At 44.1% G+C, this 18,560-nt stretch overlaps 1 protein-coding gene across 2 annotated transcripts in view; it reads right to left on the reverse strand.

Moving 5' to 3' along the window:
• MTHFD1 (methylenetetrahydrofolate dehydrogenase, cyclohydrolase and formyltetrahydrofolate synthetase 1) overlaps positions 1–18,560 on the reverse strand; it is a 65,509-nt gene that overhangs the window by 11,174 nt on the left and 35,775 nt on the right. For both annotated transcript variants that reach the window (XM_034993172.1, XM_034993171.1), the window contains exons 13-24: positions 17,518–17,564; positions 16,363–16,470; positions 16,151–16,225; positions 14,143–14,245; positions 11,804–11,880; positions 11,040–11,180; positions 9,724–9,792; positions 9,348–9,459; positions 9,108–9,247; positions 6,329–6,370; positions 3,843–3,943; positions 2,817–2,994 (exon numbers count right to left, since the gene is read on the reverse strand). In XM_034993172.1, the coding sequence (XP_034849063.1) occupies positions 2,817–2,994; positions 3,843–3,943; positions 6,329–6,370; positions 9,108–9,247; positions 9,348–9,459; positions 9,724–9,792; positions 11,040–11,180; positions 11,804–11,880; positions 14,143–14,245; positions 16,151–16,225; positions 16,363–16,470; positions 17,518–17,564 (1,193 nt within the window). The remainder of the gene's footprint in view (positions 1–2,816; positions 2,995–3,842; positions 3,944–6,328; positions 6,371–9,107; positions 9,248–9,347; positions 9,460–9,723; positions 9,793–11,039; positions 11,181–11,803; positions 11,881–14,142; positions 14,246–16,150; positions 16,226–16,362; positions 16,471–17,517; positions 17,565–18,560) is intronic.

The raw sequence follows: 18,560 nt of genomic DNA on the forward strand, positions 1-18,560 counted from the left end.
ATTTGCAATGACGTGGATGGACCCGGAGGGTATTATGCTGAGCGAAATAAGTCAATCAGAGAAAGACATGTATCATATGATCTCACTGATATGAGGAATTTTTTTTTTTTTAAAGATTTTTTATTTATTCATTTGTCAGAGAGAGAGAGAGAGCACAGCAGAGGGAGAAGCAGGCTCACTACTGAGCATGGAGCCCAATGCGGGACTCGATCCCAGGACCCTGGGATCATGACCTGAGCTGTAGGCAGACACTTAACCGACTGAGCCACCCAGGTGTCCCGATATGAGGAATTCTTAATCTCAGGAAACAAACTGAGGGTTGCTGGAGTGGTGGGGGGTGGGAGGGATGGGGTGGCTGGGTGATACACATTGGGGAGAGTATGTGCTATGGTGAGTGCTGTGAATTGTGTAAGACTGTTGAATCACAGACCTGTACCTCTGAAACATATAATACAAAAAAAAAGAAAAGATAGTAGGAAGGGAAAAATGAAGGGGGGGGAACTGGAGGGGGAAACAAACCATGAGAGACTACGGACTCTGAGAAACAAACTGAGGGTTCTGGAGGAGAGGGGGGTGGGGGGATAGGTTAGCCTGGTGATGGGTATTAAGGAGGGCACGTATTGCATGGAGCACTGGGTGTTTTCTGCAAACAATGAATCATGGAACACTACATCAAAAACTAATGATGTAATGTATGGTGATTAATATAACATAATAAAAAAAAATACCAAGCTCCAGATTTTGTAAGTAGAAATTGTCCCATAGAGGTAAAGTTATTGTGTGTGTGTGTGTGTGTGTGTATACGCACACATGCGTGCATATTTAGGACGTCCTTAGGTACATCATCAACAATACTACTGACCACCCAAGAATTATTTCCTCATAAATACAAAGAAATGTTCCAATGCTGGAGATCAGAATGATGTCAAACCAGACCTGGGATACTACTGATGAAGACAACCAATATCCATCCAATAACCTCCGTTTGTATAGGAGAGGCAGATGTTATTTTTAACACAACATATTGATTGCGGTTTGCTGTTGCTTAGAAATAGTCATAAAAAATAAATCATCTACATAATAAAAAAAACCCAACCCAGTGACTTCCGTGATCACCAAGCATTGGGAGTGCTGCGGAAGGCTACAAAAGCAAACAGTGCACGGAGGCCAGGGGTGTCCCGCCCAGTGAGAGTCTCCACCCCATGTGCTGCTCTGAGGGGGCGCTAGGATGCAGAGCAAACAGCATAAGGAGAGACTGCCTAAGGGAAATGGGAAGGAAAGCTATTTGGATGAGCAAAGTACTGAAATTAGGCAACACATCTGCCTCTAAGCTCCCCAGCAACTAAGGCCAAGAGGACATATGGGGAGAATGTTGTTTTCTGAAAGGAGCAACAATCTATAAAGATGAAGATCCCTTCTGAGCTAAACAGTGATAATTTATGAAGAAGCTTTGGATAATGGACAAAAATAAAGTGTCTATTCAGCTATGGTTTTATAAAAATGCGACAGAGATTGCTTTCATGTGCATCTTATCTCTGGAGCTTCAGAAATGCCAAGGCACGTTCAGAACTTCTGAAGCGAAAGTATTTCCGTTGAGGGGTGACTGAAGACCAACAGATGCTAAACAAGACAAAAAGTGGCAGCCTCCTGTTTGTCGGAACGGAGCAAAGTTCCAAGTAGAAATGAGAGATCAAGTCCTCATGATGCCACTTCCTTGGGGCCTCCTGCTGGCCTTCTAGGACTGGGGTTCCTAACACAGGCACCATGGGCAGGGCTTAGAGAGAGCACCTATAAATGCTTTCATTGCATTTGGGGGCAGATTTGTGTTTATGGCATTTCCTAAAAATATGATTCGTTGAAGAGATATTCAAACCAGTCTAAAACTAAAGCTCGATAAGAAAATGTCACCGTCAATAGGACAATGTTAACGAAATGTCAGTGTATTTTACCTGCAAAGGGCAAACAGAAATAAGAGAACGTTAATTCAAGAATACTGGGGTTTCCTCCTTCTACCTTTTTATGGCTGATTTTGAAAGTCTATGCTTATCTTTTAGAAACCAAGCCACGAATCAGTCTGGAAAATATAAGCACAATTATATACCACACCCGTCCCATGTTCCTAATGAAGTTTCCAGTTGTTGTGGGCGTATTTACTTAATGCCCAACAACATCCTGAAATGCATGCGCAGAGAACTGAAAACAAAATACAACCCTACGGTAAGAACCACCTCTCTCCAAACTCACTTTCCGAGAGCCCAGAATAAGCAGTGCTTCTTAGAGTTACCCAGTGATGGCAAGAATGCTAAGCCCTGCCAGGGTGCTCTGGCTTTGCACCCGAGAGCTTCTCTGAACTTGAAGGAGCCCCAAACCAGTGAGTGAGTTGAGGAGCATGAGGCTTTCCCCTGTCACGGGGAAGTGGTCAGAAAACTTTTCTGAGCTTGGTGTAGCTAGCCCCTTGCCAATCTGCCACAACAAGGCTGGTGCCTCCGATTCAAGGCTGTGGTGATTTACACTCCTGGTCCTACATTTAACCCTTTCTCCTGCCGGCAAAGGCAATGTACTGTGAGTCTTTTCAAAAGTGAGGCCGGGAGCCAACCTCCCAGAGCGTTCTTGTGGGGACCCGCCACTCTGTAAGTAGCAATGTGTGCTGGTAAGACAGCTGTCTGGGGTTGACAGCCCTGGCTGTGGTGGTGTAACTCACCTACGTGGGAATCCAACCCACGGGGCTGAAGATGCTAAATACAGGTTCTAAAGAGAGGTAGCCACACAGAAACCTCATTGTGTTTTGTTTTTTTTCCATACAGAGAAGAACTCACCTTGAGGTCATAAAGGAGCTGGAAGCTGCTGGGTGCTTGAGCTGCTCTCTGGACGGCCTGAGCCAGGGCTAAGGCGCCCTTGCCCCCTTCTGCCCAGTGTGTGCATTTCACTGCATCAAAAGCCCCATGATCTTTGGCAAGGCGGCTGATGAGGTCCAGCTCGGCCTCCGAATCTGTCCTGGAAAGGCAGCGATTCGTGTTAAAGCAATGAGGATGTTCGCAGAGGACACTCTGTCTTGTGTTGGCCATGAGAACTCTAGAGAATTAGTCACTGATGAATGGAGACAAATCCAATAATACTGACTGGGTTTGACTCCTGGTTCCACAACTTACTATCTGGGTGACCCTTGGCCAGTTATTGAATCCTTATGTGCTTTGGTTTCCACGTAGTAAAACGGGAATAACCGTAGCACTTACTTCCCGGGGACGTCATGAGGCTTAGATGACCAGTACATGCGAAATACTTGAACCATTCCAGGCACATCACAGGAATCAATAAATACTAGCTTTTAAAAAACTTTTGTCTCCCATTCTGCTATGGTTTGGCCATTATAACAAGCCCCAAACCAGCACTGCAATACCTAAACAACCTATACAAGTTCTCTTTCATGAACATTTCTGGCTCAACATGTTCGACTCTTTGTCAGGATACCATCGCACTAGACCTATGGAAATAAGGGAACTCTGTAGGGCTATGACCTCCTGTCAGCATAAAAGGCCTCTAGAGAGCAAAAAAGAATATTTTACTTCAGGTCTGTGTGTCCTCCAGTGGCGAAGGGGGCCCTTGGGAGCCACATCTGACCCTGGGCCCTCGGCGGGAGAAGGGACGGGTTTGCGGAGGCATCTGTGGTGCCTGTCGCCCCGCAGGCTCTCGCCACAGCAGAGGCTTAATAACCAGTACCGGTAACCGAAGAACAAAATAAAGCTAACCGCAGTGCTACACAGTTAGCTCCGGGAGATGGTTTCTGGCCCTTTTTCACAGTCCTCCCCCCGCCCCCTGCCCCGCCTCCTACTCTTCGTACTTACTTGAATGCGTTCACGGCCACTACCACTGGGACTCCAAACATTCTGGCATTTTCAATTTGTTTCCTTAAGTTACTGAAGCCTTTTTCAACCAGCTCCAGGTTCTGTCAGAACAACAGGGAAGGGTCCACGAGGTCAGCAGCAGGTTCTTCTTGAAAGGGAACGTGTTCCCCACTGTCAGCACCGGCCCACGGCAGGTCTGCACATGCGTCCCTCCCGCCAAGGTGAGGGAGCGCCGCGGGGCCCTGACCCTGACCCTGACCCTGACCCTGACCCAGCCTGCTGCGCCCCAGCCGCGCTGCAGAGGGGCCAGGTTAGCTTCCCGGCTGAACTGAAGGCATGAGGGCTGGTATGGCTGCTGTCATCACATCACATCTTAATGGCATATTTGCTGTCTGCAGGGGATTAGCTGCTCTTAAGTAAATTATACCGACAACCTTGTGTTCGGGAGATTTTATGTACTCATATGGTACAAGGGTATAAACTGCCTCTACTCAGCGGCGCTCGGACCCTTCCGCCCGAAGACCGCGCCTAGCACAGTGCCTGGTGGGCATGACACAGCTGCCAAAGTGCTGTCGGAAAATATGCAGTGATCAGGGGTGCTTTCAAAGGTTCTAAGGAACTCGACCGTGAGCCTTCAGTGGGGACAAAGAAAACAAGAGAAATGCCATGTTTAAGAACCAAATACTGAGACATTTAAAGGGAAGTAATGAAGGAAATATACCTTCAAATATGTTAAATGTTAATGGCAGCGTTGCTCACAGCCTTGGAAAACTGCAAACACAAACCTCCTTCAATGGGGGATGGGGCCAGTGAATTATGACATATACACTCAATAAATTCGTATCATACAGGCGTTACGAAAAGTGAAATAATCTGTATTAACATGGAACCTATCAAAGATGTACTGCCAAAGTGTACCAAAGTTGCAAAACTATGGACAGCTTAATTCCATTTTTGGACAAATACAAAAAAACATGTATATATTCAGGAAATATTTTAAATGTTGAAAAATATCTACCAAACTGTTCAGGGGACTCAAATCATGTATTATATCCTTACATTGTCTAACTTTTTTTTTACAAAAAGGATGTTACTATTATAAGCTTAAAAATACATTAAATCTTTTTAAGATAAAAATATAATAGTCTTATATAAAAATAAATACACTGGATCATGAGCAAACCCCAGCAGTTAACAGCCCTTGGTCTGTGGATTCAATAAAACAGCAGAAAAACGGGGTAATAAGATAAGGATAGAAAACAACTGAGATTATAAACACGACTTACGCCTTTTTCCGAAACCTTAATGGTTGAAAACTAAAATTAGGATTTAATTGATATTCTAAAGAACCCTGCTAATTCTTTACCTCTAATCACATGAAACCCAATTAATATGTAAGACTGATTGAGAACAGTTTTTAAAAAGGAGAATTTCTTAAATGAAGACACCAGCTGGGCCAGTCAGGGGCAGTAACTCTAATTAGACACAGGAAAGGCTGTGGGGTGGCAGGAGGGCCAGAACTGTGAATTCCCCTCCTACGTGTGAATCAGACAAATGACCATAAAAGGCAAATCATAACTCAGAAGACAGGCAGACTCAAGGCACCAACAATTCTTTTCTAGCTGCTTCTGAAATACTTCATTTAGGGCTTGAACAGTGGCACTATATTGCCCGACAATTTAAAAGTCTCCCCAAAAAGGCCAAAAAACGGAATGAACAGTGGCGGCAGCTGACCTCACCATCTCATGCGAGGGTCTGTCTCTCACATAACCACGCCAAACAGGCTCTAGCGATGTTTGAGAGGAAATGATCTAAATATGAAACGATTCAAGCTCCCGGTTCTTCTTTGAGCTCCTCCTTGATTGCTATCTACCAAATCAGATCAGGGAAACCTTACCTAGCAAAATAACAGGATCCTGACTATATACTGGCCCTTTAACATGGATTTAAATCTACAGAAGACATTTCAAAAAAAAAAAGTCCCTATTTACTTCACACTCAATTGGCATTTCGTAATGAAGCAGCCAATGCAGGGACGACAATGGAAAGAAACGTCATTAGTCTAGGGCACGGTTTCTTAACCTCAGCACTCCTGACATTTGGGGCCAAATGAGTCTGTCATGGGGGCCACCCTGTGGGCTGTGGGGTGTTTAGCAGCATCCCTGGCCTTTACTCGGCACCAGGAGCTCTCTCTACCTGAAGTCGAAACAATCACAAATGTCTCTAGACATTGCCAAATGTCCCCCGACTAGGACCAACCACTGGTCTGGGGCAGCGGCTTCATGGCAGCCTCTGTGGAGCGGCTGTTTCATGAAGCACTTCTTCCCAACTTTATCCACTGCAATTTTTCAGCACACTGCAGGCCTGTTGGCGCCCTTGCCCCCAGCAGCCACACGCCCACTCATGTCCACACGGACTGGGTTGAGAAATGGTGATTCAGGGTGGGGTGCCCTCTAGGACAAGCGATTAGAAATGACTGAAGTTACCTCCTCTATGTAAGCCTTGGGGAGAGGCAGTCCAGCAGTAACCTGGAAGGAAAGGAAGCAAAGTCAGAGGCATTTTCTACTTACAATCCAATTTTACCTTAAAAGGATGCCTTGCCAAGTGCAAAAGGCCAGAAGCTGCATCCCAGCGGGGGAGGGGTGGTTCATAGCAGGATACGGTTGTTTCCTGCCCAAAGGATTTAGGGTATCTGACCAACCTACTGCATACAACAAAAACGACTGCTTTGAACAGAGTGGGAGACGTCTGTGGCCTGAACGAAGGAGGTGAGGACAGGTATGTGAAGGCGGTGGGGAAAGGGATTTGTTCTAGGCAGGGGCATGAACCTCAATGAGCAAAGCACACAGCAGTGGGGGTGGAAGCCAAGGTGCGTGTTGGGAAAAAGGCAGCGGTCAGCCCTGCAAATGCCACCCTGAAATGTCCACCAACGGAGTCCGTGACGAGCCCTGTGACAAACCCTGTGACAATGGGTTCCTGAGCTGCCCCGTGGAGCCAGCCCACGCCTTCATGGAGCTGAACAAGGGAGCACGAGCGATGCAAACAAGAGGGACCCAACACAGAATTTTCTCCCTCCATCAGAGTATATTTAAGGTGTCAGAATACACAGCAGTGAGCTCACTGTTCTGGAGGCTCCTGGTGGCTTGGCCCTGCCGTACCCACACGGATGAGCATTGAGGTGAAGGTGCCAATTCCAGAGACTCCACTGTGAGCAGTGCAGAGTGCCTTAAAGCCTTCAGCTTCTCAGCTTGGTGTGCTCCCATTCCTCGGGGACGATAGTGCCCCGACTCCAAAAGGGGCCCCGGAAAGGCAGGGCAGGCAGCAGGGACCTGAGCCGCCATGTTCTGGGCCTTACATGCAGCTCTTAAGAGGGAGCGAGAGAGCAGGGCTGCCTCCCGGACAGAGCTCTGTGTGGGATGCTCTCCTCTCAGGGCTGCCCAGGTTAAGTGTCTGGCATTATTTTTCAGACCCTGAGATCAGGAAGAAAGAAGGTACAATGGTGCAAGGGGAAAACATGTTGGTTATAATTGGGGAAAAAAGGGGAGTCCATCCTGCACTCCTGGGCTAGACTGGAGAGGTATGCTGGGGCTGGGTTATGGCAGTGGTTCTCATAGTGCGGTCTGGGGACCTCATCCTTTCATGGGGTCCATGAGGTCAAGACTACTTCCACAATAATTCTAAGGTATCATGGTTCTTTCCACTCTCATTCTCTCATGGAGTGTACAATGGACTTTTGCAAAGAACATGTGACGTGATCACATGCAGAAGGTGAGAGTCCAGTGGTCTTCAACTAGGCTAGATCCTGAAGAGATCTGAACAATGTACAATGCTTACATTTTGTTTGGGAAAATTTAACAACTTTTCATTAAAAAAAAATACATATATATATATATGTATATATGTATATATATACATATATATATATAATTTGGGGGGCATCTGGGTGGCTCAGTCAGTTGAATGTCTGACTTCGGCTTGGGTCACTATTTCAGGGTCCTGGGATCGAGCCCTGTGTCCGGCTCTATGCTCAGTGGGGAGTCTGCTTGTCTCTCTCCCTCTGCTCTTCCCCGGTTCGTGCTCTCGCTCTCTCAAATAAATAAAAAATCTTAAAATACATACAGAAATATATGTAATTTTTGTTGCTATGTAACTCAGCTTCAGTTCCTAATACAGTAAATATCATAGCTATAACCCACTGAGACAAAAGTTCTTGCAGGTCCTCAATAATTTTGAGAGTGTAAAGAAGTTCTGAAACTAGGGGCACCTGGGTGGCTCAGTCGTTAAGCATTTGCCTTCAGCTCAGGTCATGTTCCCAGGGTCCTGGGATCGAGCCCTGGGTCGGGCTCCCTGCTCAGCAGGAAGCCTGCTTCTCTCTCTCTCCCACTCCCCCTGCTTGTGTTCCCTCTCTCGCTATGTCTCTCTCTGTCAAATAAATAAATAAAATCTTAAAAAAAAAAGTTCTGAGACTAAAATGCTTGAGAACTGCTATGTTAGGAAAACCCTGATCGCTACACTGATTTTAATTAATTGAAATTAAAGAAATTTTTTTTCTGATTAAAGAAATACTGATTTTAAGTGAAGGAGGTCTTATTTCTCATGTTGCAAGACTGGCTTCTGGAATTTAATAAGGCTAGGAATCTAATACTTCTTCAAATAATTTCTGAAAACTATCACCATGTCTTCATGTGCAGGCGCTGAAGAAAAGGTATTACAATAATAGGATAAAAGTGCAATTTCTAACCAGTAGAAATTCAGGAAAACACAAAGTTCAGGTTGGAGTTGAAGATAAACTAGTCCTGACCTAGTTTCTCTCTGTTATTCGGAGGCAGTCCAGGGCATATCTACCTTTCTCCTTTTCCTCCCTCCCGGGCTGGGCTAGTCTCACCCAGCATGCGCCTTTCAAGAAGGGGCTGACCTCTGTCTCAGCTAAATGGTTTGGTTGGCTGGCTGCCCATGTCACTATTTAGAGGGAAAATGGGACTTACTTAAAAAGAACAGTCTGAACATAAAGGAGTTTTCTGTGCGTCTAGCCAAGCACACGTCTTTGGTTTAGAGGTTTCCTCAGAAAGACCGGCCATGAAGCCAATTTCCACAAGTGATAAGGTGGCCGGCATGAGAGCTGTGGAAACATCTCTTGCTCTCAGCACCCTATTAATCATGAGGATAAGAGCAGCTTAATGAAGAAAGAGGGACAAGTCACCCCAACTTCCTTTTAGCCTTCAGCACACTGCTGAGAACCAGATTCTTTGAACTCCTGATCCTCACCGTGGGGCCGCCTCCGTGCATCTTAAGAGCCCTGACTGTGGCCACAAGCACCACGACGTGAGGGCGGAGACCAGAATACCGGCATTTGATGTTAAAAAACTTTTCCATTCCAATGTCCGCTCCAAATCCTGCTTCAGTCACTGTAAGTGAGGAGAAAAGCAACTGTAAAAAGGCCATCCCAACTCCCTTGATGTTAAAGAAAAACACCAGTTTACTCACAGATTTTGCAAAAATACTCACCCACAAACCCCTCAGGGCCAACAAGCTTGAGGGCAATCCGGTCTGCAATGATAGAGGAATTCCCATGTGCAATGTTGGCAAATGGTCCAGCATGAACAAATACTGGAGTGCCCTGTGGAAATCAAGATGGCATGGGCAAAGCTACCACAAATGGGATCATGTCTTTGGGAATCCAAAAGACAAAGACTTCCCAGCAGAGAAATACAACGCCACCCCTTTTATATTTCAGCAACATCCCAATCACAACAGTGAGAAAGAATGGGAGGAAAGAGATGAGCAGGTAGAGAACTCTGACTCCCCAGGAGAAGTGTGCTTTATAACCACTCTGCTCTGACACGGAAGACCGATTCGGGAAGGCAGGAGTCGCTCGGCTCACCTCTAATGTCTGCATGAGATTGGGCTTGATTGCATCCTTCATAAGCACTGTCAATGCACCACTCACCCCCTACAAGACAAAGGCATGACACCTTGTTTCCTAGCAGCAAAAACCCCCAGTCTTTTGAACCAAAACTCAACATTCTTAGATCTTCCCTTTTTAGTGATTGTGCACCAGTTGGTACTTTCACCTGAACTAACCATCCATTTACTTATTTTTTTCTGGATATACTATGAAGTTGTCTCTTATTTCAAGCAGGAAGAACACACACAATGAAAAGGACATTCACATGCAATTTGTGGAAAAACATGTAACTCCGGAAACAAGCATCTCAATCAAGCACTGCTGTTGACTGATGAGGGAATCCATCTGAAGCCAGTTTATAGCACAGAAATGCTAGCTCTTAGAGAAATGAATTATTTGTAACTTTGATGTCTGGGCAGAAATGACTGAAAACCAAATTCAGTGTGTGTTTTCCAAAGCTGAAACTGAAAAAGTACCCAGGAGTTCAATACACACTCTTAAATATCAGGTCCCTCTTTTAAGCCATCCAACCATAGTTGAATAAATTGGTAACAAAGTAAGAAAAGGCTATGGATCCCACCTATATTCAATTCTGGTGAGTTTCTAAGTTTCTGGTTTGGGTGTAAAAATTTAAAACTATTTCCTGTCTTACACATATTGACTGTAAAAACAGGAAATTAGTATTTTCTCCCTTTTCTGAATTTAGCTGACAGACTGCTAATCACAGGCCAAACATTTTGGTGTATGTCAACATAAACAGGCTTTCAAAAGATTAATCTGTAAGATGATTTCATTCTAAACCTCATTTTACCACACAGACAGTTCGGAAATAATCCTGAAGTGGAGAACTAGCCTAGGAGGGCCATCAGACAAACCGGCTAATAAGTTGTTCCCAATGTGGTTATTAATGTGGAGATGGTGGTCAATAAGCCTCATGGTAAGAGGGAGGCCTGTTGTGGGGAGAAGCCAGGGTGTGACTCCAACCTCAGCAGCTAAGGACCTCACTGGGACAGTTGACATTCTCTGCAAACTGAGGTCATACACCCACTTTTAGAAATACTCACAGGATGAAGATGTTGCTCAAACCATCTGAAACCTGTGGTCTATTACTGGAGCATACCACCTGTTACTTGCTATGAGGTACTTTTTGGAAACTTCATAATTCTCTTGTAAGTAGCAAAATCACAGAGAATTTATCAGTAACCGCTGGGATACCCTAAGGCGATAGACCCAGAGGCATCACCAAGCCTCTGGGTCCCCGCAGAGCACCCTCTGAACACCCAGGTACCCACCAGATCTTCGGTACTGATGGGCTCCCCTTTCTTGCTGGATGCCACCACCATTCTGCTCAGTCTCTCTCTCATGTCTTCTAGCGAACTGGTGAGAGCCAGCACAGCCATGATTTCACTGGCCACAGAGATATCAAACTGGGCCTGTTGGCCGGGAAAAGACACGACAGGCAACACTGCATTAAACCAGAAGCCTGAGTTGCAAAAGCAATCCTTGTTTGCATCCGAGGCTTACACAAATAGCCTCAAAGGACAGAATGGCACAACGGTACACAAAGAACTTAATGAAAATAATTCTCCAATAGCAAAAATTTGTCATCAATGATTCCAGGACCTTGAGTCGCCAATTTTTAAAAATAAATGTTCTAGCAGGACCAACAGTCTCTGCCGAAGGAAGCTTGTAATCATGTGGTGATGGTTTCCCTAACACACAAGGAAACAACACAGAAGCTCTTACAACCAAGAGACATATTGTGAACGGCCACACACAAAAAAGAGGCAGTTTTGATCCATTTATGTGCAAGGATATTCACCGGGGGCTCACCACCTCCAGGAAAAAATGCTGGGGGAAAAACACACAGGTGGCACATGGGATTTATTGCAAAAGCTGTCAGGAGTGCTCAATGCCACACACCTACTCACTTCCATTTTAAAAGGGAGAAGGCAGAGTGGCACCTGGCAGTATCAATCGTACGGGAGAGGATGGAGGAGGACAGAAGCAGCAAGATCTGCCTCACAGGCATAATTCACTTAGAACAAATAGCTACCGTCCGTGTGTGCCCTTTCTCCGTTGGAGCCTGTCCGATGGTGATCTTCCTCAGGAATCTATCATTGGTATCCAATACTGTAGTAGAAAGAGAAGGTACAGAACAATTTTTAGTAAAAGGACTATAAAGTTAAACCAGCAGTCTTAAAACAAGTCCAACTTAATGACTGTCTATTAACATTTGATTTCAAAGCTGATGGCGAAGCTAGAATATGGGTGCAAGTTAAGAAATGATGCTCACATGCCACAAATGAACAGGAATTATTTTTAAAGAAGGATATGTTTACTTACTTTTATTTTATTTTTTACTTTAAAAAAAGATTTTATTTTTAAGTAATCTCTACCCCCCAACGTGGAGCTCAAACTCATGACACACGACCCATGATCAAAAGTCGCATGCTCTACTGACCTGAGCCAGCCAGGGGCCCCTAAAGAAGGATATTTTTAAGAAATGTGGGGTGGCTTGGTTTTATTCTGTCTACAGAATTCAAACCATCAAGGAGACATCTGGCATCTATTTTAAAGCCCACTGCACGTGAAAAGAAAAACAGAGCAGGCCAGTTTTTTAAAAGGCTGAGGTTATTGTTCTGTGGGATGACTCACTGACCTTACACCATCCTGAGAGACAAAAGAGCCATAAAGGCAGGGCAAGGCAAATGCTTTCTGAAGCATGCTAGGTAATAGATTTGCTCTTTCCTTCGGCACACTTAGAAGAAATAATTTCCATTTCGATGACAGAGTATCTATCCAATTGTATACCCTTGGAAAACACGGCAAATATCAACCAACTAACTAATCTTAATTTCACCTTTCAGGACTAATTACTGTTAACATTTTAGTGCATTCCCAATTTTGTTTTTTGTACGACATGCCAAATAAGCATAAAACACAAAACGAACAACAACAAACCAGTTCACACTCTAAATGGGTCAAACGGGAGAGGCATTTTTAAGGCACTTGATAACATGGGAAATTATTTTCCATAAAGACTGCAATAATTTAAACCCCCAAAGCAGTGTCTTGCACAGTGTGAGCATGTGTGTGTGTGCACACACACACACACACACACACACCCCACTTGATAAGTGAAGGATGTAATGTGCTGTTGGACCCTATTCTTTTTTTAAAAAACTAGGTCAAGTTCTTTGTACTTAATTTCTCTCTATAAAATAGCCAGTCAGTAGGTATGATCCAGGGCGCCTGGGTGGCTCAGTCGTTAAGCGTCTGCCTTCAGCTCAGGGCATGATCTCAGCGTCCTGGCATCGAGCTCCACACATCAGGCTCCCTGCTCTGCGGGAAGCCTGCTTCTCCCTCTCCCACTCCCCCTGCTTGTGTTTCCTCTCTTGCTGTCTCTCTGTCAATTAAATAAATAAAATCTTTAAAAAAAAAAAAGGTATGATCCCATTTTTTCCCTTGTCTCCTTCTACTTTCCTAGAAAGCATAAATTAGACATAAAGCAAAGGAAAAGTGAACAAGATACTAAATTTTCAAAATGGATCTTTAGCTTATTCCTCATAAAATATACCATCTGTCTAAAGCTACTGAAGCAAAAGGAAGAGAAATATCAATGTGGTTTTCAATATTAAGGGAGTCATCTTTAAAACACCATTAGCTAGCAAACGTTACTGAGCCAATGAAAATCATTGAAATGCTCAATAAATTTGCCCTTAGCTGCATTCCGCATGACTGGACAAAAATTCCTTCTCAGCAGTGACGTGGCATAGACAGACACACTGCTGGTACCAAAGAAAATTCTAAGCCATGCCAATTGTACCCAGAGAAGCATCACACGGCAGTGAAGCCAGGCAACTCACTCGCTAAACCGCCAACTGTTTAAACCTTGAAGGCTACCTACTTTGTTACAGGAGTTTAATAAAATGAAGTAAAAATGAGCAGGCGAGCTAGAGAGCAACAAGAAAAAGCAAGTCACTTTATACCATACAAGAGTTCTGAGAGAAAAGAGCAACATGATTCAAGAAGTGATAAAACATAATTTCTCTACTTCATGACACCGGAACTTTCTGCATAAAATGAAACTTGCAAAATGCTATTTCTGGTGTAGGCATGAGCCTCCTCGAAACCACCCTCACTCCAATCAACACTGAAAAAAGCCAGCAAAATGTCCAACGAACCCGACGAAAGGAGGTTTGATTACAGCTAATAAGGAGAGAGACTGATGGAGGTGACCAAAAAAACACATAAGTCACTACCTTGGTCATGCCTTAACCGTGAGAACACCAACACATAAGCTTCTGGACCCCGTATTTTAATAACCCACATGGGCGGTGTGAGGTGTGCAGCCCAAAGGAAGCAAATCAGGCATCCATACTGCACAGGTACCTCTTTGCCAAGTTATGGTTTCTGGATCAATGTCCAATCTTGCAAATCTGTTTATCTCGTCGTCAGTCAGTGTGGTAGGGTCGGTTTTTTCAATGCCTAGTCTCTGAAGAGGCAGGAAAATTGAATTAAGACAAAACAAATAAAAGCATGATAATTTTTTAAAAGATTTTTTTATTTATTTGAGGCGGGAGGGGCAGAGGGCAAGGGAGAGAGAGAAACCCAAGCGGACTCCGCACTGAGCACAGAGCCTGATGCAGGGCTCGATCTCGCAACCCTGAGATCAAGACCGGAGCCGAAACCAAGATTCGGATACTTAACCAAATGAGCCACCCAAGTGTCCCAAGCATGTTAAATACTTAAAAAATATATTCTTCTATCTCCAGATGGGGTGCCTTCTAGGAAATATAAACTGTGTTATATTCAGAAGGGAAAACTATAATCCCTTAGGATGAAGCTTTATTTCCTCCTCACACACATACAAAGGTATTACTAACATGTTTACTCCTATGTAACTGAGCACCAGAGGTACTTCCCTAAACCTAGCCCTAAATAAGCATAATGACCCACAAGTGTTGTACCTAATTCACCAAACCCAAACATATTGAAAGGAAAAAGCAAAGTGCAAAGCTTTTTCAATCAGACAACTGAGAAGCCCAATTCAAATGAAATAGGGAGGAAAGGCAAAAATAAGTATCAATCATCAAAAATCAATGTAAATCACTTTTCCGTGCTTTTTATATAGACTGCATTTTCACTGCCTTCTGACTGTTCCAAAAGGCACAAAAGAGGTTTGTCTCTTCTTCCTGAAGAACTTGGAAATTTTATTTACTTATAGTGTATATGCAGCTCACATCCTGAAATGGAAAGTGCCTATATAATGTATTCTCCTTTTTTTCTAAAGTGTGGTAGATCTGAGTGGGCTCCAGCAAATCCTGTTCTTCCCACAGTTCCTTTTTTATACTGTGAGGACTTTGTTTTAAAACCTCAGATGTGTTTTCAGAGCTGGCCCTCACGGGCTCATCAAACTGGTCTCACCAGCCTAGTACATGATGTTATTTACAGAGTAAGCAAAACTTTCAGTCACTAGGCTGAGAGTCCGCCGTTGACAGCCCACTCTGACTGAGCACACGGCACCAGACTGGGAGAGCACAGAGGATGCTTGGGGACCAGGAAAGGTTCTAGTTCCAACTTGGTGTGGGGTACTGTAGCCTCGGGCAAGTCCCTTGATTTCACACCCTAGAGCTTTTTAAAGGATCAGACAGATTTAGTCCAGCACCTCCCCACATCTGACAGGAAGTTCCATCATCAAAGTTAAGATTAGAAGTTGCCTGCTGAGGCACCTGGGTGGCTCAGGCGGTTAAGCGTCTGCCTTCGGCTCAGGTCAGGATCCTAGGGTTGTGGGATGGAGTCCCCACATCAGGCTCCCTACTCAGCAGGGAGTCTGCTTCTCTCTCAGCCCCTCTCCTGCTCATGCACTTGCTCACACGCTCCACCTTGCAAAAATAAAATCTTTAAAAAATAAATAAATAAGAAGATTCATGTTTTTGTATGAACACAAGTTCACATTTTTCTTGGACCTAGGAGTAGGATTTCTGGGTCATATGGTACAGTGTATGTTTGATGACTATATATTTGTAATGGAAATTCAAATAAAATATAGAAGTAACCGCTCTTGCTTAAGATCCCAGTGCCAGGAAGAGCAGGTATTCAAACTCCAGGATGCTGGCATCCTGACTCCTATCCATGCTATAAAGGACATATCAGTCTTCATCCTAACTGAGGGCAGGTTGTTGGTGCTCTCCTTATTCCAGGACTAACCACTTAAAATTTATTGATGAGTGAGAACCTCTACCACCAATCTTTGCTAGGTGTATCATGACCTTAAGACCATGGTTATGGATGTAACTTGATCCAAAATAGGTTACTCTAAGGAGATTTTCATTTCCTTATCTCTTTATCAATCACCCAATTTCATACAATATCAAAAATGAAGAAGGGAAAATTTTACCTGTAACCTTCGGATTTGGATATCGGAGAACTTTCTCACTCCATTTACTGATGGTACCAAACGATTGAAGAGAGCCTTAAAGAAAAGGGAGGAAAAGGGCTTTTAAATGAGAGGAACTGCCTCGCTACCCGCAACATCAGCACCCGAGGGGCCAACATTAATTTGGGTGCTTTAACCCTTTCAAAAGTGTCCCTGGGGCCTCAGCAGCCTACCTTGTCTGTCTGTGTCAGTTCATGGAACATCCGGGCATCAATGGCCGCGGCGACAAGGTTATTTGCTGCAGTGATGGCATGGATGTCGCCGGTGAGGTGGAGATTAAACTATAACAGAGCAGAGGCCACGTCAGGCTTTCAACTTCCCTGCATCTTTCCAACCATCAGTGTATCGCAACCCAATCAATCCCTACATTAAAGCTAACGGAAGGGCGCCTGGGTGGCTCAGTCGGTTAAGCGACTGCCTTCGGCTCAGGTCATGATCCTGGAGTCCCGGGATCGAGTCCCGCGTCGGGCTCCCTGCTCAGCGGGGAGTCTGCTTCTCCCTCTGACCCTCCCCCCTCTCATGTGCTCTCTCTCTCTCTCTCAAATAAATAAATAAAATAAAAATCTTTAAAAAAAAAAAAAAGCTAACGGAAAACCAACAGCAGTACAGTTAGCGAACAAACACCCAATACAAATAGCTCTTGAAAACATAAATTATAGACTCTCCCTCCTCAGGAGAAATTGGAGGTTAAGGGACACGTCCCGTAACCATAAACGCCACACTACCAGCATCAACAGCAACCTTGGACTACTGAGGACATACTCATGTCCTTTCAACTGTGACCGAGGAGAAGTAGATGAGAGCAAGCCTACGCCTATGTGCCTGCACACTGTTCCCATTTCTGTAGTTACCACCCTGAATTCGCTTTGTGTTGGTTCTTCCCACTCTCATGCTTCATTGGATCTCTCACTTAAAGCTTTTATTCCCACTGAAAGCCAGACCTTGGAGTCCTTGTCATGTCAAAAAAACTAAGCTGTCTCACAAGTCTGCATATTAAGATGTTTTCCCCTTAAGTGTTACTTCTGATGAGAAACCAATCATCTGTCCACTAAGAGGTCTACAGAAAAAGGTTAATCTATGGAAGAGGGGAAGGGGGTGGGGGGATGCGTCAGCCTGGTGCTGGGTATTAAAGAGGGCACGTATTGAATGGAGCACTGGGTGTTATACACAAACGATGAATCATGGAACACTACAACAAAAACTAATGATGTAATGTATGGTGATTAACATAATAAAATAAAATTTAAAAAAAGAATATTAATAGAAAAAAAAAGGAAAAGCTATATATAATAAAGGGTCCGATTCAAATCAAATTGCAGACACTTTACCTCTTCCATGGGAATGACCTGTGAGTAGCCACCTCCTGCAGCGCCACCTACAGGACAGGTCAAGGGTGAGGACTCACGTTCAGTGTGCTTTCACCACAAATCAAATCAAAGCAAAGCAAAGCAAAGCAGATTGGTTTCTGTCACTGCTATGCTTATTATCTATTTACTTCTTTCAACCATTTGGACAGCTTTGATCCAGTGTTTTTTAGTTTTCTTTTACCAGGCTAAAACACTTGACCCTGTTCACGCAGAATAGTCTCAGTTGAAATCTGGGTCTAAATGACAAAACCGTGAACACATACATATCTACTCATTATCTTTAGAAACAGGTTCCCCATGATTCCTAACATTTGTTAAAAGACCCAGCCTACAGTTACATAAAGACAACCCTGTTCAATTTCCTACTCTCATAAACGCTACTCTGGCATTTTAAAAAAGGAATGTTTAAAATATACACGCCAAACACAAACACAGAGACTGCAATTCTTCCTAAATAGGAGACATATGTTAGAAAGCAGCTTCACTGCTAGCTTTTGCTGAACTATTTGGATTATTAACAGAAGACCAGACAAAAATGTTCTGGTTATGAGGTTATCAGTGAGATAAATGTCAGTTTGAGGTTTAGATTTTGTGGGGTTTTTTGTGAGGCAGAGACCACGCAATAAAAATGGGGCAGTTCATAAGAGGAAAAGCAGAACGCTGGGTTCAATAAGCAGAACAAGGGAAAGGTTCATTCTGAAGTGAAAGAGGGTTGTTAAGACAAGCTCAAAAGCAGAGCTAAGTCAGTACATGTACAAAATATATTAATACAGGCAGAAGAAGGGCAAAGGTGTACCCTGTCCAGTAATCACTGGAACAAACAGAACATGTGATACTCGCACCAAGCAAATGAGAAAGCTAACTGTAAGAACTTATAACTAATAAAAACAATTTTAATTAGGGCGCCTGGGTGGCTCAGTTGGTTAAGCGACTGCCTTCGGCTTAGGTCATGATCCTGGAGTCCCGGGATCGAGTCCCACATCAGGCTCCCTGCTCGGCAGGGA

This window comes from Mirounga leonina, unplaced genomic scaffold (assembly GCF_011800145.1).
Source record: "Mirounga leonina isolate KUSES-001 unplaced genomic scaffold, KU_Mleo_1.0 Mir_82, whole genome shotgun sequence".
NCBI classification, from domain to species: domain Eukaryota; kingdom Metazoa; phylum Chordata; class Mammalia; order Carnivora; family Phocidae; genus Mirounga; species Mirounga leonina.